General features: G+C 43.3%; 1 protein-coding gene across 13 annotated transcripts in view; it reads left to right on the forward strand.

The window, feature by feature from the left end:
* Positions 1-23,369, forward strand: part of adgrl3.1 (adhesion G protein-coupled receptor L3.1) — a 135,433-nt gene that overhangs the window by 51,147 nt on the left and 60,917 nt on the right. For all 13 annotated transcript variants that reach the window (XM_037761904.1, XM_037761926.1, XM_037761955.1 and 10 more), the window contains exons 5-7: positions 10,692-10,801; positions 19,495-19,509; positions 20,670-21,458. In XM_037761904.1, coding sequence (XP_037617832.1) covers positions 10,692-10,801; positions 19,495-19,509; positions 20,670-21,458 — 914 coding nt within the window. The remainder of the gene's footprint in view (positions 1-10,691; positions 10,802-19,494; positions 19,510-20,669; positions 21,459-23,369) is intronic.

Raw genomic sequence — 23,369 nt, forward strand, 5'->3', positions numbered from 1 at the left:
TTTCTTCGATTTTATTTAGCTTTTTACATTTATTATTTCATTAAGAAAATGCACATATGTTTCCAATCTTCATTGTTTTATTAGGCTCACTCCACAGCACTCTATATGTGTTTTTCTAAAAAAAAAAAATCTGGATCAATTTCATTGTATTTTTCGAAGCAGGCGAGTTGGCTACAGCCGGGGTGTGGTTGGGTTTGAGTACACATTAAAGTGTCACTGGAGAGAGTTACGTATATCAAGACAATAGAAGCCCTGGAAGGTTTGGGTTGTTCAATTCTGCACAGGGAGAAAGCTGCAAGCCAAACTGGTGGGATGCCTGCAGGTTATAGCGGTCTATTGACATAAAAGCGACTTGATGGCTTCTACGGAGATGCTTCACAATACATTCCTTGTCCCTTACTGATACTTGAGTGCTTCATGGACCGAGTACCTTTCAGCGCACCCTCTCTCGATCTCACACATGCATTCAGGGCACTTGAGGCTGCAAGACACTCTGAAGAATGTGTAAACGGTGTACACAAACTCTGTTTTGCTACCTCTACCACAGCTTCCATGTTAGAAAATTACTTCTGGACTTCAAACAGACTTTTCCCTCCTGACACCTCTACACCGCCTCTCCCCACCTTGTCACCTTGTTTGCCCTTCTTTCTCTCTATTGCTCCCTCTTTTCTTCTCTCCCTCCCCATCCCGCTTGAAGACGTCCCTCAATACAAAAGGGAAACCACTTTGACAAGAAAGACAAGGGTAGGGAGTTGTTCCCCGTTCTGCTGCGCTCCCCTTCTCTTCCTTTCTTTTTTGGAAGCAACATGTTTTAATTTATTATTCTCCTATCTGTCACTCTCTTGATATCTCCATTTTTTTGGTCACGCCAGTTTTTTTCCTCCCCCCTTCTCATTCCTCAAATTGCTTCTCACACCCTACTTCTCACCCTCTCTGTCACTTTTCCTTTCTCCCTCGCCATCTGTTTTAGTTTTCACCGCCCTTTCCTGCTTTTTCCATTCACTTTTTTTCTTCCCCCCCAGCTTAAGGGGAAAGGTGAGGTTGCGGCTGAACTGCAGGGGCTTACGGGGGTGCAGCATGTTGCCTGTATTTTATAGTATGAATTCTATATTTTAGCTCCATACTTCACAGAACTTACAAGCCAGAGAAACATCCAAAGTCTCCAGATTAAACCCTAGCCTTCAGTGGCCCCGGGGAACCAAGGTGCACGATCGCTGTAAACACACAACTACGCACCAGCCCTGTGTGCACACACACCAATGAATGCATTCATGAACAGGCTTACTTGCTCACGCATGCATGCTCACACACACTTGCCCACACACACACACACACACAAACACACACTCGGAGAGAAATTGAGAGAGTTGCTCATCAGTTCCCGAGCCCGGTCAACTTCTTCTGGCAGCCTGTCTCTTTAGAACAGAGTCTCAGCCTTCAAAGCACCGGGCTATAGTGTGCTCGAGTGTGAACCCACTTGCACGTGTGCAAATGCATACATCTGTGGTTGTATGCTTTTGTATGTGAGTGTGTGTGTTGGCGAGCGCGCACCCGCACCTTTGAACCTTTCAGGCGGGAGAGAGAGTAAAGAAACCTCTGAAGTTCTTTTCCTTTGACTCTCTGAATTATAGAAAACCACTTGAATCATAGACTGCAATCTAGTGCTAGCCATGTGCTGCAGTCCAGGACTGTGTAACCAGTGAACTATGTCATACAGTCTGCCACTTCTTCTTTTTTTTCCCAGGCATACATACATTTCATCTGTCCTATCCATTTGAGTCTAATCCATCTCTGTAAACACAGAAGGAGAAGGAGAGAGAGCAGAACAGATAATGAATGCTCTAAACCTTACATAAATCTTACATTTCTGATCATTATTCCAGCCCAGTGACTCCAAGTACAATAACAATATTATCTGCTAAATTGAAGGTTTGCACCGAGGTTGTGAGGGAGGCTGTGACTTTTGTGTGTTTTGTGTGCGTGTGTGTTGTTTTGCAGAGGTGGATTCACCAGGATATTTACAATTATGTCTTGTTATAATATCTATCTCCGACTTTTTCTGTCTCAGTCTGTTCACTCTTCTTCTCTCCGCTCTCTGTTAACTACCCTGCTTCCCACTGAATGAGGTCATATCTGGAAATGTCCTACTTAATATGTGTGTGTGTGTGCGTGTGCGTGCGCTGCCACCCTCATATAGTCACCACGGTTACAGGAGATGCCCTGCGGCACCCTGGGGGCCCAACTGTCACCCATGCTCAGTGCGGTAATTAGGGCCCACACACATCCATGCATATGTACACACACACATACACACACACACACACAGATAGTTGCATATATCTAGAGAGAACTTAGACACACTTCAAGATGGACACATTCTGGCACACAAGTCAGTCCTGAAATGCGTATACAGAAACTTTCCTTCAGATATGTGACAGCAATGAACGCAAATGTTCCATTGTCGGCTCGTCATCACATAATATTATTGTCCCTTACACGCAGCTGCGTTCTCCATCCGCCCACTCGTGCACCAATATATATTCGGCCCTGACTGACAGCTGTGGTGCTCTGCTGAAACCTCTGTATTTCCACATGTCAAAGCCTTCACTGTCTGACCCTTTTTCTCTTGTCGCCCCAGCTCTGCTAACCTTAGTTATCATGCTTCACAGAGCACCTAAGCTACACGGCTGCTGCCTGAGAATGGTTTGAGAATGGTCTAGACATCACACTGTCTCCCACATGCACACACAAAGCCTGACACATCCACATCCAGAGACTAGCATGTGAATCAGTGCCTCAGACACGCCGGCGTGTAGACAGTGACTGACTTCTTCTTGACTGTCGTGATGCTTTGACATTGACAATGAAGAGCAAAACTAAACCAGGACACAAGCAACAGCCCTCCTGCCCATGCACACACATGCATATACACAACAGCATGCTTTTTTTTTTTTTTTGTGCACCATGAGGTGAGGCTGACTAAATCCTACAAGACAGCGTCTCGGTGTGGCGTGGCTCCGTCGTCTTGGCGGCGACGGTGTCTTACACGCTTCTCTGCTTTTCGCCAACCGAGAGCGACAGCTCGGCTGTCTGAAACGCTACTCGTCTTTTAGCTTTTAGGAAGATTTGTGCAAGCAGGTGGTCTTTGATTAAACAGTGGAGAAAGAGGTGTCACATAAAGGGAAATGCACAAACACAGATTTAAAACACAGGGATATCAGCACAGGAATGTTGCTAGGTGGAATCAGGAGGAAGACTCCCCGAGTGTGTCCTGGAATCGGACGACGTGGAAGTTGCCATGGTTACCAGTGGAAGAGGAGAGGGGAGGAGAGGAGAGATGGCGGAGCTCAAAAACTGTACTTGGCCGTGAGCCTGCTAGCAAGAAAGAGGCCATACTGTGTTTGTGTGTGCCTCAGAGTATGATAAGACATAAGATATTATTATTCATCACTTTTTTCTTGTAAAACATTTCAGAAGATAGTCTTCTGTAGATAAAAAAATTAATAAATATGATTCACTATCACCAAGAAATTAGGTCAATTTTAAAGGCTGGATTAACACGCGTCACATATCCAGTTTCTATCCAGTTATACTCAGTATATTCTCACCAGGTATACAGGGAGGTGCAGTTTGTTTGACAGAAGACAGTATATACAGTATTCACGGTATACACAGTGTACTGTATATTGCATGCTGTGTGTCAAAAATGACACCTGACATGCTCAGACAGAATGGGAGAAAAATGGGAGAGAATGCCATCCTCCAGCCAAATATTAATAATGTAACACGTTTCAAAGCCTTTTCCCAGTAGGGAAAACAACATTATTTTACCTGTGGCTTGTCAGACAGGCTGTTCGAGAGCTGACAGAAACGCATTGAGGGACCGCAGAGGAGTGCGCTAGTGTTTGTGTGTATGTATATGTATGTGTGTGTGCTCGCTAGTGTGTGGGAGAAAGAGAAGGAGAGAGACAGATCTGTCATTTCTTTATAAGCATGGTGGTGTGTGTGGTGGTGGTGATGCTGGCACAGGATGTGATGCGTCTGCTTCACTATACCCCCATGGTAGACAACATATACACAGATTTAACTCACACAAACACACACACACACACAGACACCTGTCTTTTTCTTCCCCTTCCTTTTACCTCCGTCAATCACAAGCCCTGCGTCGCTCTTCAATTACTTACTACATCCCAATTCCTCTGCATCCTTCCACGGTTTCCGTCACTCCATTTGTCCATCTCCAAACAGCCCTACTGTATAGGGGTGTGTGTATATAACCACATCAGGGAGCTAATAAAGCAGAAACGAGGCCAGTAGCAGCGGAATCTCATATGTGGTGTGTGAGTGTGAGAGAGAGAGAGAGAGGAAGTATGGCCAGCCTAACAGCTTTTTATCCTGTAGCGAGATACAGTAACTATGCTCTTTCTGCTGTCAAATGGGTTTCCTGAACTCCCGCAGGACATAAAGAGCCCCGTGAAATCATCTCCCCTCCTTCCTTTTGTTATTTTCACAAACTGTCTTTTATTTTATGTTTTTCCAGCTGCTCAACTCCCCTTGCTTAATTTTTCCCAGTTTGAGGATTTTAATTTAATTTCTTTTGGTAATGTGTTACAGCCTTATAAAATCCATCTTTTTTTTTTTTTTACCTTGGGAAATATTTTTTGGCTTATTACAAAACTGTATTCATTTTATTTTTATGGATAAATTGGACTACTGGTACAGTAATGCTATTATCTAGCAATAATTCTTGTCAAGGTTTGTTTTATTTGTGTCTAAATGTTGCCTAAAGGTATTTTTTTTATTTCCCATTAAACTGCAGCAACATTTGATGACCGTAAATACGAACAGAGGAGGACATTTATGTTATTTGCAAAGAAATAATCTCTCAAGGTCACCACATTTCAGACAGCAAAGAGAAAGAACACAATGTATTCTTGATTGAAAGGCAAACAAGTGAATATCGCTATTCAGTTTGACACCATCTCCCCTATCTTGCTCTCTTTATATTTTTGTCTGCAAATTATTTAATTCCGTGTTGAGCTATCCCAAATATCCCCACCATTTCCTCTGCCTCATTCTGGGTTCATGGATGAGTCACTGTCAACAGCAGAAAATGTTTTTTTCCCAGTCTGTTTTTTTCCAAGTTACCTCACAGTGTGGGTGAACAAGCCGAGCAAATTAAAATAGTCACATTATGCGCACCATTAGTCCGTGTTGCATGTTCCGACTGTTGCACAACTCTCCGAGGGAGCTTCACCGAGAGATTCCTCAATATTCTGAACCATCAATGTTCCTGCTGGTTTAGCTTCGTTCACGCTGCAACAAGCCTTAGTGTTTAATTCATTTTTATTGCTCGGATCCAATTCGGTTTTTTTTGGATGTTCATGTTATTTTTTAAATGTGGCAAATATCAGATTCCAGTGCGCAAAAGAACCATAGCAAAGACGTCACATGCACCACGCTGTCGTACAGTAGTAAATATGGAGGCCACTGAAGTGAGTTTCATTTATAAGTTGATGTGCAGTGGAATAATAATGATATACTATATAATAATAATACTCATTGTCCCTCCACTGACTACCTCCATCGCAGCTGTCTTCCATGTTAGTATTCACAGAGTGACTCCCTCCAGCACAGAATTGCAGAATGTGGATTGTAACGTGTGACGTAAAAGTCGCAAGAATTCCAATACGACTGTTCAGGCTGAGGTCAAAAAACAGACCTGTATCTGATTTATGATTATTATATAATCTATATAATAGACACTCAATAGAGTCACACAACTGTACTGTAATTGTCACATCTATAAAATGTGATGCATTGCATTGTGGGATTGTAAACAGAAATTTGTGTACATGGCATGGGCACTACTTTTGTGTTCCAATGTGGGAATTTATGAAGGCACTATTTAATGTATACATTTCACATTCAGAATTCTGACATTAAAATAGTGGAAGCTAAATATAGTGCACTATAATGGTAAACTGATTAAACTGTAATGTTTCACTGGAAATAGTATGCAATTTGCAAATTTCATACATACTAAAAAATCTCACATACTGTTTTAGTCTACTAAATAGCATGTTAGTATGTAACCTACTGTATGTGTATAATGTTTGTATGTTTTTAGAATGTTCTGTCTATTGAGTGTGTAGTCTATGTGCGATATTCAACATACCAGAAAGTTTGCATGTGTTAAGCATGTTCCCAGTGTTGTAGATGACTCAGACAGTGTTGCGGGAGCGGTTTGACTGTATGCGAATGTTGATTCCAGACTGTGCCGAGGCTTTGTGCATCACTCACTCCCAGACACCTCTTTCAACTCATGAGGATTAGTTCCCAGCTCTCACTTGCTCTGTAATTATATAGTTCTTCAACACATCTGCACTCGAGCACACACACACACACACACACACACACACACACACACACACACACGCACACACACACGCACGCACACTCGCAAATATTTATTCCAGCTTACATCTGCTCGCAAACACACGCATGTCGCTGGCACATATGCGCACGCATACCCACACACGCGCACACACTCCATCAGCCGGCGTCAGCCTCATCAAATCATCAATCAGTCAGTTATGTTTATATGAGGGATAGAGACAGAGACGGAGTGAAGGGAGGTCTGCCAAACAAAGTGAAAAACATCAGAGACAATAACAACAGCAGCACCCACTGCAGCATCGCAGCTTTCTCTCTCCCTGCCTGCCACAGCTCGGCTTTGTTAGTGAATAGTTTGTTTGTGTGTCTGTGTGCGTGTTGCACGTTGCAGGGAAGAAAGCCAGCAGGCAAGGCGGTATCCAGGCCACTGCCTTGTTTTGATGTGGTCATGCTAATTAAAAAAGGAGCATTTCTGCCAACACCAAGAAAAACCACACAAGAAAAAAAATATAGAGCGTTTGAAAAAATGTGGAAAAAAAAAAAGGTTGCAAAGGTGCGTGTGTGTGGGGCGTATGTGCATGTTCTGCATCTACATTCATCATGGGTCAGAATGCAGAGAGGACGTGAATTGGGATTTTTTTGCTGATGTTCTTCTGTTGGATAAACACATTGGCAGGGAGGGAACGCGAGTAAGAGAGAGTGAGAAAAAAAAAAGAGAAGGCGATGGAGGTACTGGGGACATAAGGGAGTCTTTTTTGGATCTGACTCAGACTACTGGCTCAGACAGAACGGTGACGTCAGCACAGGCTTTACTAAGGATGGAGGGATCGAGGGAGAAACAGAGGGAGGCTGGAGATGGCGCCCTGAGGGAGGCAGGAATGAGAAAGATATTAAAGGAGGGAGAGAGGACAAACAGAGAGAGAGAGAGAAAGAAGCAAGCAATAAGTGGCCTACCACATATATCTGGGTGTGACTTCGGAAACTGCAGCTATAAGTGGGTTTAAGACAGATAAACAGACAGCCGGAATGAGAGACAAAGAGGGAGGAACGGAGAGGAATAATTCCTTGGCGGGAAGGATGAAGACAAAGGCTGAGAAAGAAATTGGTTTATTATCTTGGCTTAGAGAGTGTGGGGTGAAGAAAAAAGAAAGGTAGTGCAGAACAGAAATAGACAGAGAAAGAGGGAGTGATAGCAGAGAGATAGAGCGCGCAAGAGATTATGTCAAATCTTTGCTCTATACCCTCTATTTAAAATACCAGTCAATAACCTTCAGTGCTTTATGACTCAGCCGTGAAAGTGCCAAAGAAATGAAGCTATTTTGCAGCAGCATAAAGTAGAAATAAACACACAAACAGCTAGTGCAAAACCTAAATGTTCTCCCTTTTGCTCTCTTCGAACACATTTGCATCTTTTCTTTCTTCTGCGCTGCCTGTTTCCTGCATCGGGGCTTTTTTTATGTATTGTATTTCACTTATTTATGCATTCTGTTGGCTTTGTGCAATGACTTTCTGATGTCATGTGGTTTCACTGCCCAGTTCCCTAGCATCCTTTTTCCCCCTTCTTCTTTAGGGATGAGACATTTTTATAAGCCCACCAAGAAACCCATTTTGGTGTTAACATTTTTTTTCCCCCTAAAAGTTTGTGTGTGAAAATAGTTAATCCTACACTTACACCTGTGGCAGCACTGGTGGACTTGGGGGGGCTGTGGGGACAGGGGGGCGACCGCCCTCCTCGGTGCCCCCATGCTTGAACAAACTGCAGCATTGCCCTCAGCATTGCCCCTAGATTAAATATCATAAATTGCCCTCTAGGGTGCCCTTCCAGTAGAGAAAACGCAATGAAGTGCCATCTAAGTTGCCCTTTCAGTAGAAGGGTCATTCCAGTAAGATAAGATAAAATATTCCTTTATTAGTCCCACAGTGGGGAAATTTGCAGTAGGGTGCCCATCCAGTAGATAAAACACGATGAAGTTCCCTGTAGGGTGCCCTTCCAGTAGAAAAAACGTGATGAAGTGCCCTCTAGGGTGCCCTTCCAGTAGAAATAACGTGACGAAGATCCCTCTAGGGTGCCCTTCCAGTAAAAAATAATGCAATGAAGTGCCCTCCATGGTGCCCTTCCAGTAGAAAAAACGCGATGAAGTTCCCTCTAGGGTGCCTTTCCAGTAAAAAACATGCAATGAAGTGCCCTCTAGGATACCTTCCAGTAGAAATAACGTGATGAAATTCCCTCTAGGGTGCCTTTCCAGTAGAAAAAACGCGATGAAGTTCCCTCTAGGGTGCCTTTCCAGTAAAAAACATGCAATGAAGTGCCCTCTAGGATACCTTCCAGTAGAAATAACGTGATGAAATTCCCTCTAGGGTGCCTTTCCAGTAGAAAAAACGCGATGAAGTTCCCTCTAGGGTGCCCTTCCAGTAAAAAACATGCAATGGAGTGCCCTCTAGGATGCCCTTTCAGTAGAGAAAACACGATTAAGTGCCCTCTAGGATGCCCTTCCAGTAGAGAAAACACGATTAAGTGCCCTCTAGGATGGCCTTAAAATTGCGAAAACATGATGCAGTACTAATTAAGCTGGCCCTACATGCTAGAAAACTTCCTATGTGCTGTTATTTTTTACGCCCCTGCCCCTCAGACAGCCCGAGTCCACCACTGCATGGCAGCACTTTATTTGAGTACGTTTTGAGTAAAACATGCAGCTCTAATCGCTTGTCTTCATCTCCCAGCCTGATGACATAACAACTACGGGATTTGCGCTATAGCGAATATGTGAGGTCATTAAATGGGGTTTTGCACTCTGATTCACGACTGTGGACCAGCGAGTCGTGTCCTTTGGTCGGCGTTGTGAGCAAAGTTGTGGCGGCGTGTCAGTTTGTGCCCCCCTACCCCCCCTGCCCCAGTCCACAACTTGCACTGATGACAGGTGACCGATGATGAAGGCACCGGGGCAAGAAATTAAAAAGCACAGAGGCGAGAAAAAAAAGCGGGGAGGGAGAGAGGAGAGAAGACTGGCGGGTATTGTTATTAGAATATGACAGACAGCGCAACACACAGAGTTTGAAACCTTTTAAACTTCAATAGCCCCTCACTTGACCGCAGACGCACCGGTCAGAAATAGACACAAACGGACGTCACAGCAAGTGGGTGTGTAGCCTACATTGGTTCCCTGTGTTATAAGTGAATATTGAACAAAAAATTAAATTAGCTCTCATGCATATTTCATTATGCAAATTGTTGAATGATACTGTAAGAAAGGAGACTTGAGGGGTTTGGCATGCTCATTAAAAATATCTCTATGGGAGAATCTGACTGTTTTTAATGTAAATGTCGCCTGTTTGACAGGTGCGCAGAGAGGGAAAGAGGGAGAGACAGAACAGTTGTACTAATTGAAAGAAAATATTCAGATGAGAAGAGAAATGGCTCGTCGGCCTTCTTAAAATAGACAATTTTTTCTCCTCATGTGTCCTTAGTCTTGCACATGTATATAATATTCATTCACGTTATTTCGATAATTCATTTCAACCAGGAGGAGTCATTGAGATAAAGTGGCGCTTCAGTGTGAGGTAACATTTTATGTTATTACATGTATCTATCATGATAAAATATGGGCTTCGAACATCCCCCGACAAATCATGTTTGGTTGTGAGGACTGTTAGCGTGTATAATTACTAACACTTGTGCGTAAATGTCACGTAGGCTATGCTTTTTTCTCGCCGCACGTCTACATGCCAACACAAACCCTCACAGACACACAGTAAATATACATGGTGTGCTGCCTTACATAGCCTTGCGTTAATAACAGTGAGGAATACTTACTTTTTGTGTGTCAGAGGAGGGGGCCCCCCTGATAATTAAAATTAATTATCTGGAGTCTGGGGCAAAATACTGTTAAAGCCATAGGTTATCGTTCTCACTGCTACACACCCACACACACACACACATACACACACACCAGAAGTGTCCTTGCACAACAGCTCTTCAGTAGCCATTGTGTGGACCATCTTGTGTACGAGTGAACTCAAGGATTCCATTAGTGTAATGTCCACTCCTGGTGTACCATTAAGGGGTATTATATTGTCTGCTCTTTTATCAATCTAAAGAGCCCTTAAACACAGATGACTCTTGAGTGTCAGGATGAATGTAGTGAATCGTATGAGAGGATATAATACATCCCAATGCATATAACATCGCATGTGTCTGTGTTCTGTATTTACAGAGTGTTTTGGCCTTCAAAAAAAATACTGTATCTGTGCATCTGGGTGTGTTTAACCAACATATCTGCCTCTTCCCCATGTAGATGCAACAACCGTACCCAGTGTGCGGTGGTGGCTGGGCCCGATGTCTTCCCTGACCCCTGTCCTGGCACATACAAATACCTGGAGGTCCAATATGAGTGTGTCCCATACAGTAAGTACCCTTTTTTCCAAGGTAATTTAACACTTTTTGACCTTGTATCTCTGTAATGGCGCTAGTACTAGTCATATGTTTGAGTATTACGGATGGAAAAAAAAAATTCTGACCGATAGCCGACCCTCATTAACCGGTCATTAACCGTTAACCGACAAGATTAGTGCCTCGCATGGGGTGCTGTGGTTGAAGTGCCGCCCAGCTGCAACAATAACCCGATTGCACATACAGGTTAAACCCATCATTTACCACCAGCTGCAGTGTATGCGCACACATCCGGGAGAGTTAGTAGCCAAGATGTTGGGTGCATTGTCGTGGAAGCATGCATCCACTTTCCCAGAAAGTCTCCATCGCATCATTTACTTTAGCTGTGAGGTTTATCAGCTGTGTGTCTGCCTGGCTACTCTGTTGGGGTTTCCAGCGTAACGTTAGCAAGTGTCCGACAGACCGTGTGTGTGACAATGAGTATGAAGTTATCAGTGACGTTATAGCTGTGAACGTAGCAGTGCAGTGTGTGTACAGTTTATTTGTCGTGAACAAATGCTACAACTCCTCAAGACCCAAGTCAAGCTCCTGCCAGTCACCTGCTGGTTAAAGTGAAGGGGGTTAGCCCCGGAGCATGAAACAACTCCGGCTCAGGCTCACTTAAGGTCGGCTGACCTTTAAGACGGACCAGCTATTCTCAAAATTCTTATTGTCGGTTAACAGATAAATGGTTAATTATTAACATCCCTATTAGGGCTGACCCGAATGCATCGAAGCTTTGACCGTTGCCATGGTAATCGAACCTCCAAATCACTATTCGAATGCTTTGTTTTTGTATTTTATTTTTTATATATAAGTATGTAATCAAAATGTAGAAATCCAAAAATTGCCCATGAAATAAGGAATAATCCCACAACATTATTCATATTCAACATTAATTATTATTAGTTATTCTCAGACGGATATCGCTGTTTGTTGTGTGTAGAGGTGCGTGTGTACAATAGTATGGCAGCGGCACTGAAACGGAGGAAATGGAGACAAACAGACAGAAGAACATGTCAGCCTGCTGCACCGCGAAGCTTTGAATACCTTCGAATGTTTCTCACCGAAGCTTCGGAGCCCAAAAAATGGTATTCGGGACAGCCCTAATCCCTATTGAGTATACTGTGCCTTCAGCAACAACATCCATCCACATATTGTGGATGTCAGTGAAATGTGTCTGAAATAATGACAGAGTTTTTAAAATAATCTAATTTTAAGATCTCAATACATAGTTGCTGTTTTCTAAAGTTAGATAGTGAAAAGCCTGCCGTTTTTCCTACTGATTTATCAGTCACTTTATATGGGAAACTATGATGACACCGCTCACTGGGAAACTCCAAGGGAGGAAGGATGTGAAAGAAAGATGGGCTCCAATGACGGCAGATGGTGATTTGACCTTTGACCACGTGGTAACAGACTGGGAGGTCGTATTCACTGGAGTGAAACATTCATGGGACACTGTCGCTAAATATAACAACAACTGTGAAACTTTTTTTAACCAGCGTAGTTTCCCCCCACAATCTAGGTTACAGCTCATTGCATAATAAATGCACAAGGGTTCAGGGTGGAGATTTACTGAATTAAAGACATCAGTTTGTCCTTGATGTTTATTTCATGCTGCATACCAGCTTAGAGGATTTGTCCAAAGGCAAAGCTAAAGTGCAACTTCTGTGTCTTTTTTATGATAAAAGCGAAAGTGATTCCCCTGATGCTGCCTCTCACTTCTCAGATTTTGTTCACATATCAGTTATATTTGATATTTACCACATGTCGTGCTGGAAAACCTTAACGGAAAACAGCTGCCAGGTGAACAGGTGAAAACTCTATTGCTGTTGTGAAAAAAATAATAATTCTTTATGCCAAAATTATAGAACATTTCAAATGCTATGAGAGATAAGTATTCAATAAGTAAAAAGTACAGGCACTGAATGTAGGAGAAAATACACAATGTTGAAGATACAACTTTCTCACTCCAATAACAGACCTACTGCGCCTTAAGTAGCAGATTCCAAACATAACCTTCAGATATAAATATTAATAATCAGTTTTTGTTATAAATATAATAAATAATTACCTCACACTACAGTACTCCATATATCATTGTACACGGTCTCCTTGCTAAAGCACACAGAAACGTAGTACGAGAGGCAGCGTGGGTTTGTGAAATGAAAACGTGTCTATTTTTGTACTCGTGAAGAACTGTGCATTTTATTGATGGCATTTTTTTGTTCGCTACGAACATCACCGCAGTGGAAGTCATAAAAAATAGGAAGACATAAGTTGAGATAAGATATAGTTTAATTTATTTACAGCAAAAAAAAAAGTCCATATCCAAAGTGGATTTAGTCTTGTCTGCAAATCTTGCTTTTGACAAATTTTAAGGGAAATCTTGTTATGAGTAAACTGCCTTGTTTCAAGTTGTTAAGTTATTGTCAGTTCTTTTTAAGAACAAAGTAAATTATCTTCTCGTTTAGGCAGAATTAGTTTTTAGTGTATTATGGAAACTTTTGAGTTCAAATATTCAACTTTTTTTCTTTGTCTTCTATTGTGTGCGACTTGTTGGAACAAATGTTTTGAACTTTAGCTTTTCAACCTTGGTGCTGCAAAAAATCCCAGCTACTTATTTCGAGTCTAACATCGTCTGAGTGAACATCCCTGGCACCACGGCCCATACAGACGGCCAAGGTGATCTCCCACACTGAAGCATTCAATTATGTCTGGCTAAACGGCTCTTGCCTGGCGTCTAGAATGACCAGCAGATTAAATAATAGGACTATCAGAGCCCTCTCTGGAGCAGATGGAAACACAACCTGATACCTGCTTAATGCCCCACCGAGTGCGCGCGCACACTCGCAAACCGCACACAGCGCAAGCACCAAAACAGGGTGTGTGTTTTCACTCTCGTCTCATCCATTCATTTGAAACTCGTCTTGCGTGTTCTGTCTTTATCCTTATTATACCTGCACGCCTGCTTGAAAATACAGCACTATGTATTTCATAGATTAATCAGTGAACAGAAGAAGAGTAGCTTAGGAACAACTGAGTGCAAAGGAAGATGAGTTGCATGCTGATCTGATAAACAATGGGTCCGTCAGGGTAACGTTTCCCCCCAGCAAAAATAGACAGCATCTGAAACCAAAGTCATCAGAGAGCTCAGCTAACAGAGGGAGGGACGTAGAGGGAGAGATGGAGCGTCGGAGGAAAGGATAGAGAAGGAGAAAGAGAGAGAGCCTTTGACAGTACATTAGCAGTTTTCGTGTACTGACTAAGTGTTCAGGCTGGATCAGGTAGCGCTGTGATACACTACCTGGCTCCTGTGGGTGTGTTTATCCGTGAGAAATGTTGCACAACGTTGCAGAGAAAAATATGATGGATAAAAGATGAAACTAGTCCTTGGATACCATGACTCCACACTTTATGTTTGTTGTGTCTGAGAATACCTCAAGCTTTTCGTGGTAAAGACCCTTCACAGAGCCCTCATATCGCATCCTTAAAATATTTATGAAATCAATTTTTCTTTGAAGGGGCGTAATTGTGTCCTTAGTGAACCTTAGAACAAGATACTTCTGCTCGCTGACATTCAGGCCGGAGATCTAGCCAGTCTGCGATCAAGCCGGCGTGCTTGACATAGCAAATCAATGCTGTCAGCTGCCTCGTTGTGAAAGATACATTTTGTAAAGACATTAAGCGGTGATATATCTCCAAAATGTTGCCGTAAATCAAGACGGATCAATAAAGGGAGGCTTGTTTTCTGAAATATATGAGAGTGTACTCAAACTGTCGCATTCCTAAAACACTCAACAACAAATCATCATATTTACATTCGAAGGCAGGGTTGGCTTTAGTGCACTCAAATGGCTGTAACATCATGGGGGCATCCATAACTCGAGTCCCTCGACATTAAAGCGGCAGTAGGCAAAACATTTTGTCATCATTGGGCAAACGTTCCATGATATCTTTCAGCATATTGTAATTCAAGTAGTCTGAGAGATACTTCTGCACCTCCTCATGGCTCTGTTTTCATTCAGGCTTTAAAAAATCTAGCCTGTGACAAGAGACCTTGACCAATCAGAGGTCATTTCAGAGAGTGCGTTCCAATTGAGTGTTCCTATTGGCTGTGCTCCGGCTGGTGGGCGGTGCTTGATGTTTCCTCAACTAGTCTCAACATGGCTGCCGGGTCACAAACTTTCTCATTTTACAGCTAAACAGTACACTACAAGATGTTTATGAAAACATTTGAGGCGAGAAATAAGCATTACAGTCACAGAATGTTGATTCATATTTGATCAGCGCTGCCTAGTTTGACCGTTTGATTGGAGTTTGCGAGTGATTGACAGCCGGCTCAGACTCCAGATCAGCTCTGATTGGTTGTTTTCCTCCGGTCTTTGAAATCTTGCAGATGCCATTAGGAGCACAGGAGGATACAGAGGCACATGATTATTTTTTCAGATTACCTGTCTCATGCACTACTGTCAGAATATAGTGACCGTTTTGTAAAAAATAAGTTTTTTTTATTCATATTTGCTCCATTTCTACCCAGTGCAGCTTTAAGCACACTGGTGGTGCTGGTTGCTGAGTGTAAACACCTGACCCCGAGTGATCGCCTCTGAGGCCGGGTGTTGCTAATCAGAAACTGATTGCACGGAAAGAAAATGAGACACCGCCTCATCCTTTAGATGTACTTTCCCTCAGCACTGATGTTTCCCACTACATAGATATTGTAAACAAATCTCAAAGTGGGTTGTAAAACAGGTAATTAAATTATGTACGGTTCAGTTTTCTGGGAAATTTTGCCCCTCCACCTCTTCTCCTTTTTTTTTCTTGAGAATTTTTTGGCTCACTCTACCTTCGCAGCTCTTCATCTCTCCTCCCCGCACTGCAGGTTTTTGGCTCTTTTCCAAAGCTAAAATCAAGTGCTCTCTCTCGCTTTCCCTCTCCGGCTCTCGGTGGTACGAGTGTGTGGCAGTCGTGTGCCAAACTAGCCAGCTAGCTTTGGCACTAATTAGCCACCTGTGTATACTTGTTCATAGCACTGCAGGCAGACTATAAATATCCATACATTAGCAGCGCACTACTGTACAGAGTAGTTCTCCGAGGCGGCTCTCACACATGGATACATTTAATCTCTACAAATGTGCTATTGCTGCAGAAAAAAAGATATATAATGATTTGTATTGTTATATTCGTGGTCATCCGTTAAGTAAAAAAAAAAAAAAAAAGCCGGGAACACTTGGGATTATGTCTATCCGTTTCCTCATCTTCATGCAGCAGACCCCGGCTCTCTAACTATGAAGCAATTAGCCTACTACCACATTTAGTGTATTAATCAGAAAAGCCAGTGATATGTTATGCAATACCCATGCAGTCTATTTTAGACAATAGACGTGGCTCAGTAGGAGAGCTAATTAAAAGATAAAATCACCTTCTTGTCTGTCCAATTAAAGACTTCTGTCAGATTGGACCCTTGGAATAACTTCATCGTGATAACATGAGAAGAGCCGGGAGTGTGTGTGTGTGTGTGTGTGTGTGTGTGTGTTGTCGCGGAAACTATTGCACACAGCCAGGATTCTGTCCTTGTGTGTGTGTATGTCTCAGTATGTGCATGTACAGTATACTGTATGTATGTGTGTTTGTGTGTACACACATGCAGGCAATTTTGTGTTTCCGGGAGAGAGCGAGGGAAGATGGAAAGGAACCAAAAGAGACAGAAGGAGAGAGACGGAGCGAGGGTGCGAGAGAGCGAGAGCGACAGCTGAAACGGAGATAGAGAGAAATAGGTTAGACGAGGCCAGCAGACGAGGAACAGAAAGAATGAATTAACTGATAAAAGACACAGTGTGAGAGGTGGACAGGGCTTGGGTTGTGGGGGGGTGGGTGTGGGGGAGTGGTGGAAATACAGAGGACGTAATGGAGAGAATGAGCGAGGAGAAAGGCACAGCGTGAAACGACGAGAGAGAGAATGGCAGCAGGTGAGGATGAGAGGACAGAGAGAAATAATAGAATAGCAGAGAGAGAGGAAGAAGAAAACTGTCTGTGTCCACAAATGACCTTGGGCTTTAGCCGGGCTGAGCTGATTGGAGATCAGAGATAGTAGTGGTAAGGCTGCTGTCGCCAATCGTCTGCAGGAACACGCACACGCCCAACGCAAACACGCATATTACACACACACACACTCATGAGCACACACTCTTTTTCCTCCTAGACGAATACCTCCTTAATAAACCGTATGCTTTCAATAAAAATGCTAATTATCTTTACACCGCACCACAGTCAGGTTAACACTGCTTCTGTGTGCAGATGAGAAATAGAAATGGAAAGAGAGAGAGAGAGAGAGAGAGAGAGAGAGAGAGAGAGACGGTACGGAGCGGTTCATGTGATTAAAAAAAAAAAGTTTTAAAAAAATTTAGAGGATACCAACGCAGCTATTAATGAATATTTAGATGTTTTTTTATGAATATGAAACTAGATAGGCGACACATTGTCACAACAGAGCATTTCTGTTAGTTGTTATTGTTCCGCTATTGTTTTCTAATATTCATCCAAAGCCTTGCTGGGAATAAATTAGCAGAATGAGGTTTTTTTTTGTAACTATTCAACAGCGCCGTCTAAGTGGTTATGCAAATGATTAGTCAAGGATACTCTCTTGTTGACGTTTTCCTGGAAGCAAGGACATTTTGTGTCATAGTTTTTTCTCTGCACTCTTGCCGCTAAATTAGCAGTAGCACAAAAGACCTCACCTTTTGCATGCTCACCTTGCGTGCTTGAGCTAACCTTGAGAAAACTTCCAACAAACATCTCGCCGACCTATATTCACTCTGTCACTGAAAGATGAACGATTTGTGGAAAAACTTTCATTTCTTAGCCTTGTCATGGAGATTAAAACCAGAGATGCCTCGAAAAAAAATAAAATCTTGCAATGAGGTCGCCGACGGGGCGTCTGCTAATCTAGTGAAACAACAAGCGGCGATACAAATTGAATGACATTTGTTTGACATTTTGGGTTGCCATTTGGTGTACTTGTTGCCGCCACACTTTTTCATTTGAAATCTATTAGTCGCTGTCAACCTTGAACTGCGTGTTTTCCTTTGTGTCTGGGTGGGTTGTATGAGACACTCAGGTGATGCGAAGTCCTTGTTGTTCTGTGTCATTAATCCCCGTCGTCTCAACCACAACGTGTCTCTTTGTATTGTTTAAATAGGTGTGTGTGCGCGTTTGGTACATCAATATCTGCCGTTCCATCGAGCACACACACTCTGCGCGGACACACTATCTGCTTTCTCTCCCAGCTTTTGTCACGAGGGAACTGCTTCTTTGTGGTGAACCATTTTATATCTTCACTAGTAACGGCACACACACACATACACACACTTGTTTTAGGTTTAACACGATCTCCTCCCAGAGATTGCTTATTTATCGGGAGTTGTGCTAAGCCGCACCAGTTACCATGCATTTTTCATGAGCCCCGGATTTAATGGTCGCTTGTGTGTTGAGTGTGCGTTCATGTTTGTGTGTGTCACACGTGTTTGTATATGTCTTGTGGTCGGTGATGAGCTTAGGCTTTAATGTGTTAAAAGAATTTATGCATGAACTGTGCAATATGTAGTGCACTTGTGCTATATATAAACATGTGCCATCCGGAAGTCCTTCTAAATGTTTTTTCCTTTGAGGACTCTGCCGGTCTCCTCTCGTATCCTCTCCTCTCCTCTCCTCTCCTCTCTCCTACCCTCCCCTCCTCTCCCTCTCTTCTCTCGGGGGACCAGTTCCATTCAGCAGGTCTCTAACGGTCTTGAAAGACACAAGGGCAGTGCCTGCAGGATTAGGTTTCTGCCATGTTCACATTCCACTCAGTCCCCCCAGGGAGCAAGGTGGAATGCAATTCGTATGTTTAAGACGCTTGGAGCAAGTGTGCACATTTCATTGCGGGGCGATGCGAGCAACCCTCCGCCGAAGCTCTGAGGATAACGGTTTGAATATAATAGACAGGGAATTGGTGTTGGGGCTGAAGCAAACCAGTGAATTCAGCACGCTCCCACCTCCACACACAGATGATTGTGCACTTGTACACAGAGTCGCACAGAGTAGGTGACATACACAAAGCGTCGGCTCACCCACTGTGCATCAGAAAGCGTTTTAATGTGGCAGCTTTGGCTGGTCCACTGAAATGCAATCCCATAATCAAATCAATTTTCTGGTTTTCATTGCTCTGTTGCTATTAGCATATATTAAAGAGCTCATTATCTCAGGTCGGTTTGCATAGCTGTGTTTAGTCGTGGACCGCCATACATACTATGAATCCGTGTGTGTTTTTCTACATCGTGTCATGCTCTTGTATGTGTGTGTGTTTGCCGTCAGCATCGCTCTTCCTCTCTCTATGTCTGCGTGGCACGTGTGTGTCTGCTCCCCCATATGTGTGTGTGTGTGACATACGCGAGATGCATTACTGTCAGATAGCTTCCCCCGTTGCAGTGCAGTCTCCTCAGACGCTTACGTAATGTTATTACCAATCACACATGGAGAGCATCCTGGCACTCTCACAAGGTTAGAATGAAATATGAGAATGATTATGAAGATCTGAGATTGTATTATCATGATTTCCTTATTATTGCATCATTAATCTATTTTTGTCTCTTGTCTCTTTCTCTCTCGTTTGCCTATGGCTCATGCAGAAGTGGAACAAAAAGGTGAGTCTGTGGAACAAGCACGCCCACGTTCACACATGCACACACGATAAAAATCCGGGGGTTGGGTGTCACTTTTGATGCCGGCGCCTGAAGCGTTTTGTACCTCATGGCAGAATGACATCTCTTTCAAAGTCACTGCTGCTATTTTAAGACAGCTTGATCTCAGCATATAGAGGCAATTTGGAAACACTGGTTCTCATTAGACACACTCTAGGCCCCGTATTATTTCATGGTATCGCGTAGAATGTCACTTGACAAACTCTCCACGGGTCGAGCACGTTTTTACGAGGAGCCAATGAAGAGAGAATTGCATTGACATTTAATATTTTAAAATGCTTCCCCATGATATGAAAACTGTGCCAGTGCTTTGAATAGCCAATGAAAATTCAATCAATATTCCCAGCTCTTTGCGTGGGATCTGAAATTGCTATTGGGAAGAATGGGAAAACCATAATGCACATCTGGCACGCCTCTGTGTGTATGTGTATGTGTGTGTGCGTATGTGACGACATTCCAGTTAAATTACAAAAGGTCCCCACGACTCCGGTCGCACTGGCTTCCCAGAATTTACTACGTGTCCCGCATCACTCATAAAACATGACCCCAGTATTCAAAGATGGGAATACAGAGGAACCGAGTGGGAAATGAATTATTGTAACAATTGCAGAAACAGCAGGCGATAAAAGACGTGTTCGGCGCTACAGTTGGTTGTTCCTGACAGAGATAGAAAGGGAGGGAAAGGAAGAAAGAGCTATGAGACTAATGAGGAGCCGGGGAGGGAGGAAGGGAGGGAGGGAGAAGTGGGAATTGAGGGAAAGAGGGAGGCGGGGGCGGGGGGGGGGAAGTAGAACAAAATGTGCCATTTTCTCTTTTTCTCTTAGCTGTGAGAGCAGGGTATTATCTGTTGAATGGGAGGCATGCTGTTGCTGTCCTTAAGAATGACAGTAACTATACAACATCCAAATCACAACACAGTAAGCCTATCGTGTCATCGTCATTCACTGGTGGTTAGGGTTGAGTTACAGCACAATTTAACATTCATGAAAAGAGGCAAACATTTCACAGGCACTGTTGGAAAATCTACAGAGAATAGTTGACATTTTACAGCGACTGCATAAAAATGCATCTAAGCCGAGAATTTTTTGTCATTTGCTCCTCAGTATTCCTCTGCCCCGGCATCCTGCGAGGAGTGTACCAAAGTGAACATCTATTTGAGTCGGATCACCAGTCCGGAGCGTGGTGCAAAGACCCGCTGCAGGCTTCAGACAAGATCTACTACATGCCGTGGACGCCGTACCGCACGGACACGCTGACAGAGTACTCATCGAAAGAGGACTTCATCGCGGGCCGTCCCACCACCACCTATAAACTCCCACATCGTGTGGATGGGACCGGTTTTGTCGTCTATGACGGCGCGCTGTTCTTCAACAAGGAGCGCACCCGCAACATTGTAAAGTTTGACCTGCGCACTCGCATCAAGAGCGGCGAGGCCATTATTGCCAACGCCAACTACCACGACACCTCGCCGTACCGCTGGGGGGGCAAGTCGGACATTGACCTAGCGGTGGACGAGAATGGACTGTGGGTGATCTATGCAACAGAGCAGAACAACGGGCGCATCGTGGTGAGCCAGCTCAACCCCTATACCCTGCGCATCGAAGGCTCCTGGGACACCACCTACGACAAACGCTCCGCGTCCAACGCTTTCATGATCTGCGGAGTCCTGTACGTGGTCAAAACCGTTTACGAAGACGACGACAATGAAGGAACGGGGAACAAAATCGACTACATGTACAACACCGATAAGAGCAAGGAGATGACGGTTAACATACCGTTCCCTAATTCCTACCAGTACATCGCTGCAGTGGATTACAACCCGAGAGACAACCTGCTGTACGTGTGGAATAACTACCACGTGGTCAAGTACTCGCTGGACTTCGGCAACAATGGTAGGTCCTTTTTCTCCACCTCTTCCTTGTCCTCCTCCTGCCATTCTTAATGTCTTTTGTTTTACTTAATACCATGTGTAATAAGAAGAAAAAAGCTCCAGGTTTGAGTACTTTATTGGACAGGCTGTGATGTGATGTTTTAAATCTTCACCTTGGCATATATACAATGCTTTTAATAGTCATTAATTTGAATATTCATAATGAGAAATGCTTTTTTTGTTGTGACATAAGGAATACTTACAGCCACTAATCTTCCTCTAATAATTAATTCTGCAAAATGACTTAAAAAGGAAGAAAAAGAATAAGCACCATCTGTGCTGTCACGGTTCTCAATTATGACTGTCCTCCCCCCACCCTTCCCATGATATCTGCTTGTTCTCAGAATTCAAAACAAACAAAAAAAACTTGAGAAGACTTTTAGAGCTGGCCATAGATATACCAATACCATTTTATATTGTAGGTGTCTGCAGAGTCGCAAATGTTTCTGCTTTAGTCAACCAAAGAATAACTCACAGAGACATCATAAAGAAAGACTACCCTGATCCGCACCTTTAGAGGAATACCTCTAATGGTGTTATGCGGAGCCTTACATACTGTAAATGCCTCTTGCCTTTTACTGTACCACTTGCCAGCCTTCGCTTTAGCTTCCCCAGCTGCGTTACAAACCGTAATGCATTCCTCAAGAATGAAGCCAGGAGTGTCTGGAGGGAGGAGGAACTGATACTGATTTCATACAGGACATCCACTACAGCCTGTTTTTGAATTTGTTTTATTATTATTATTGACCCATTCATTCTTGCTGTCAAAGGTTTATCTCTGGTTGTTGCGGCCCACAGAGACCCAAATATGCAAATGTAGTTACATAGTAGTTTACAGTTCAGCTGTTTTTAACAACAAACTTTGATAAACTGTCCGTCTGCTGTTTGGTGCCGTGCAGGTAGCATACAGACGAGGTTAACGACTAGCCAACCTTAAGGGGTTGGTAGAAACAGAGCTAAAAGGAGAGTGAATATTGAACAAACATTCATCTGCTCAATGTAGAAACAGGCAGCTGTTTGCTAACACATTTGCCACAGTAATTTTATAAGGTAGGTGGTAATGTGTTAATGTTGTGTTAACAGCTTGTTCTGCTGCCAAGTGGCCAAAAAATCAAGTAATGCTGTTTAAAGTGTAGCTTTTCAAATCCTTTGAGGAGCACAAACACAGCTCCATTCGTCTTCATTACTTTGGGGTAAGTAAAACAATAATAAGAGTAATCCGGGTGAACTGACTCCTTTACACTGGTATGGTCATGTATGAATCAGGAGATCAGGTCAAATGCAAATTAAAGGTTAAAAAATATATAGATATGCCTGTTTATCTAAGCTGTACAGTGTGTGACCCATTTTCAACCAAGGTCAGAGAGGTCATGAATCCAGTTTTGCTGGTCAACATCAGCATCGATGTGTCCGTCTGAAAAGGGCGAGGAATACTGTGTAAGCCAGAGTGACTCCTTCAACTGTGGTGTGAGGTTAGAGCCCACCCTCTCCTCCTTCCTTCCTTCCTTCCTTCCTTCTGGATGGAAGGGCTTAGGCCCCTAGAGCCTGAAGGGCTATTTGCCCAGCGTAATTGCCTTTCAACACCTTTCTATGGAGTGGTCAAGGCAGTCTGGCTGCGTGTCTTATTAAATGATGTCTGAATTAACGCATGCTCTTACACGCAGTTAGAAGGCGCAGTACAAGGAATTATAGAGAGAGGCAGCGTTAAACTTGGTTTCTACCGATCAGTGTGCGCGTGTGAAGGGGAGGCCTTGCTGCAACAAAAAAAAGCGTGTATGCGTGTGTTTATGTGTGCATAATGATGTGCATGAATAGGTGCTAATGTGTATGAGTTGTGTGGTTTTCTATTCATGAGTGTGCACATGTGTTTATT

This window comes from Sebastes umbrosus, chromosome 3, assembly GCF_015220745.1.
Source record: "Sebastes umbrosus isolate fSebUmb1 chromosome 3, fSebUmb1.pri, whole genome shotgun sequence".
NCBI classification, from domain to species: Eukaryota; Metazoa; Chordata; class Actinopteri; order Perciformes; family Sebastidae; genus Sebastes; species Sebastes umbrosus.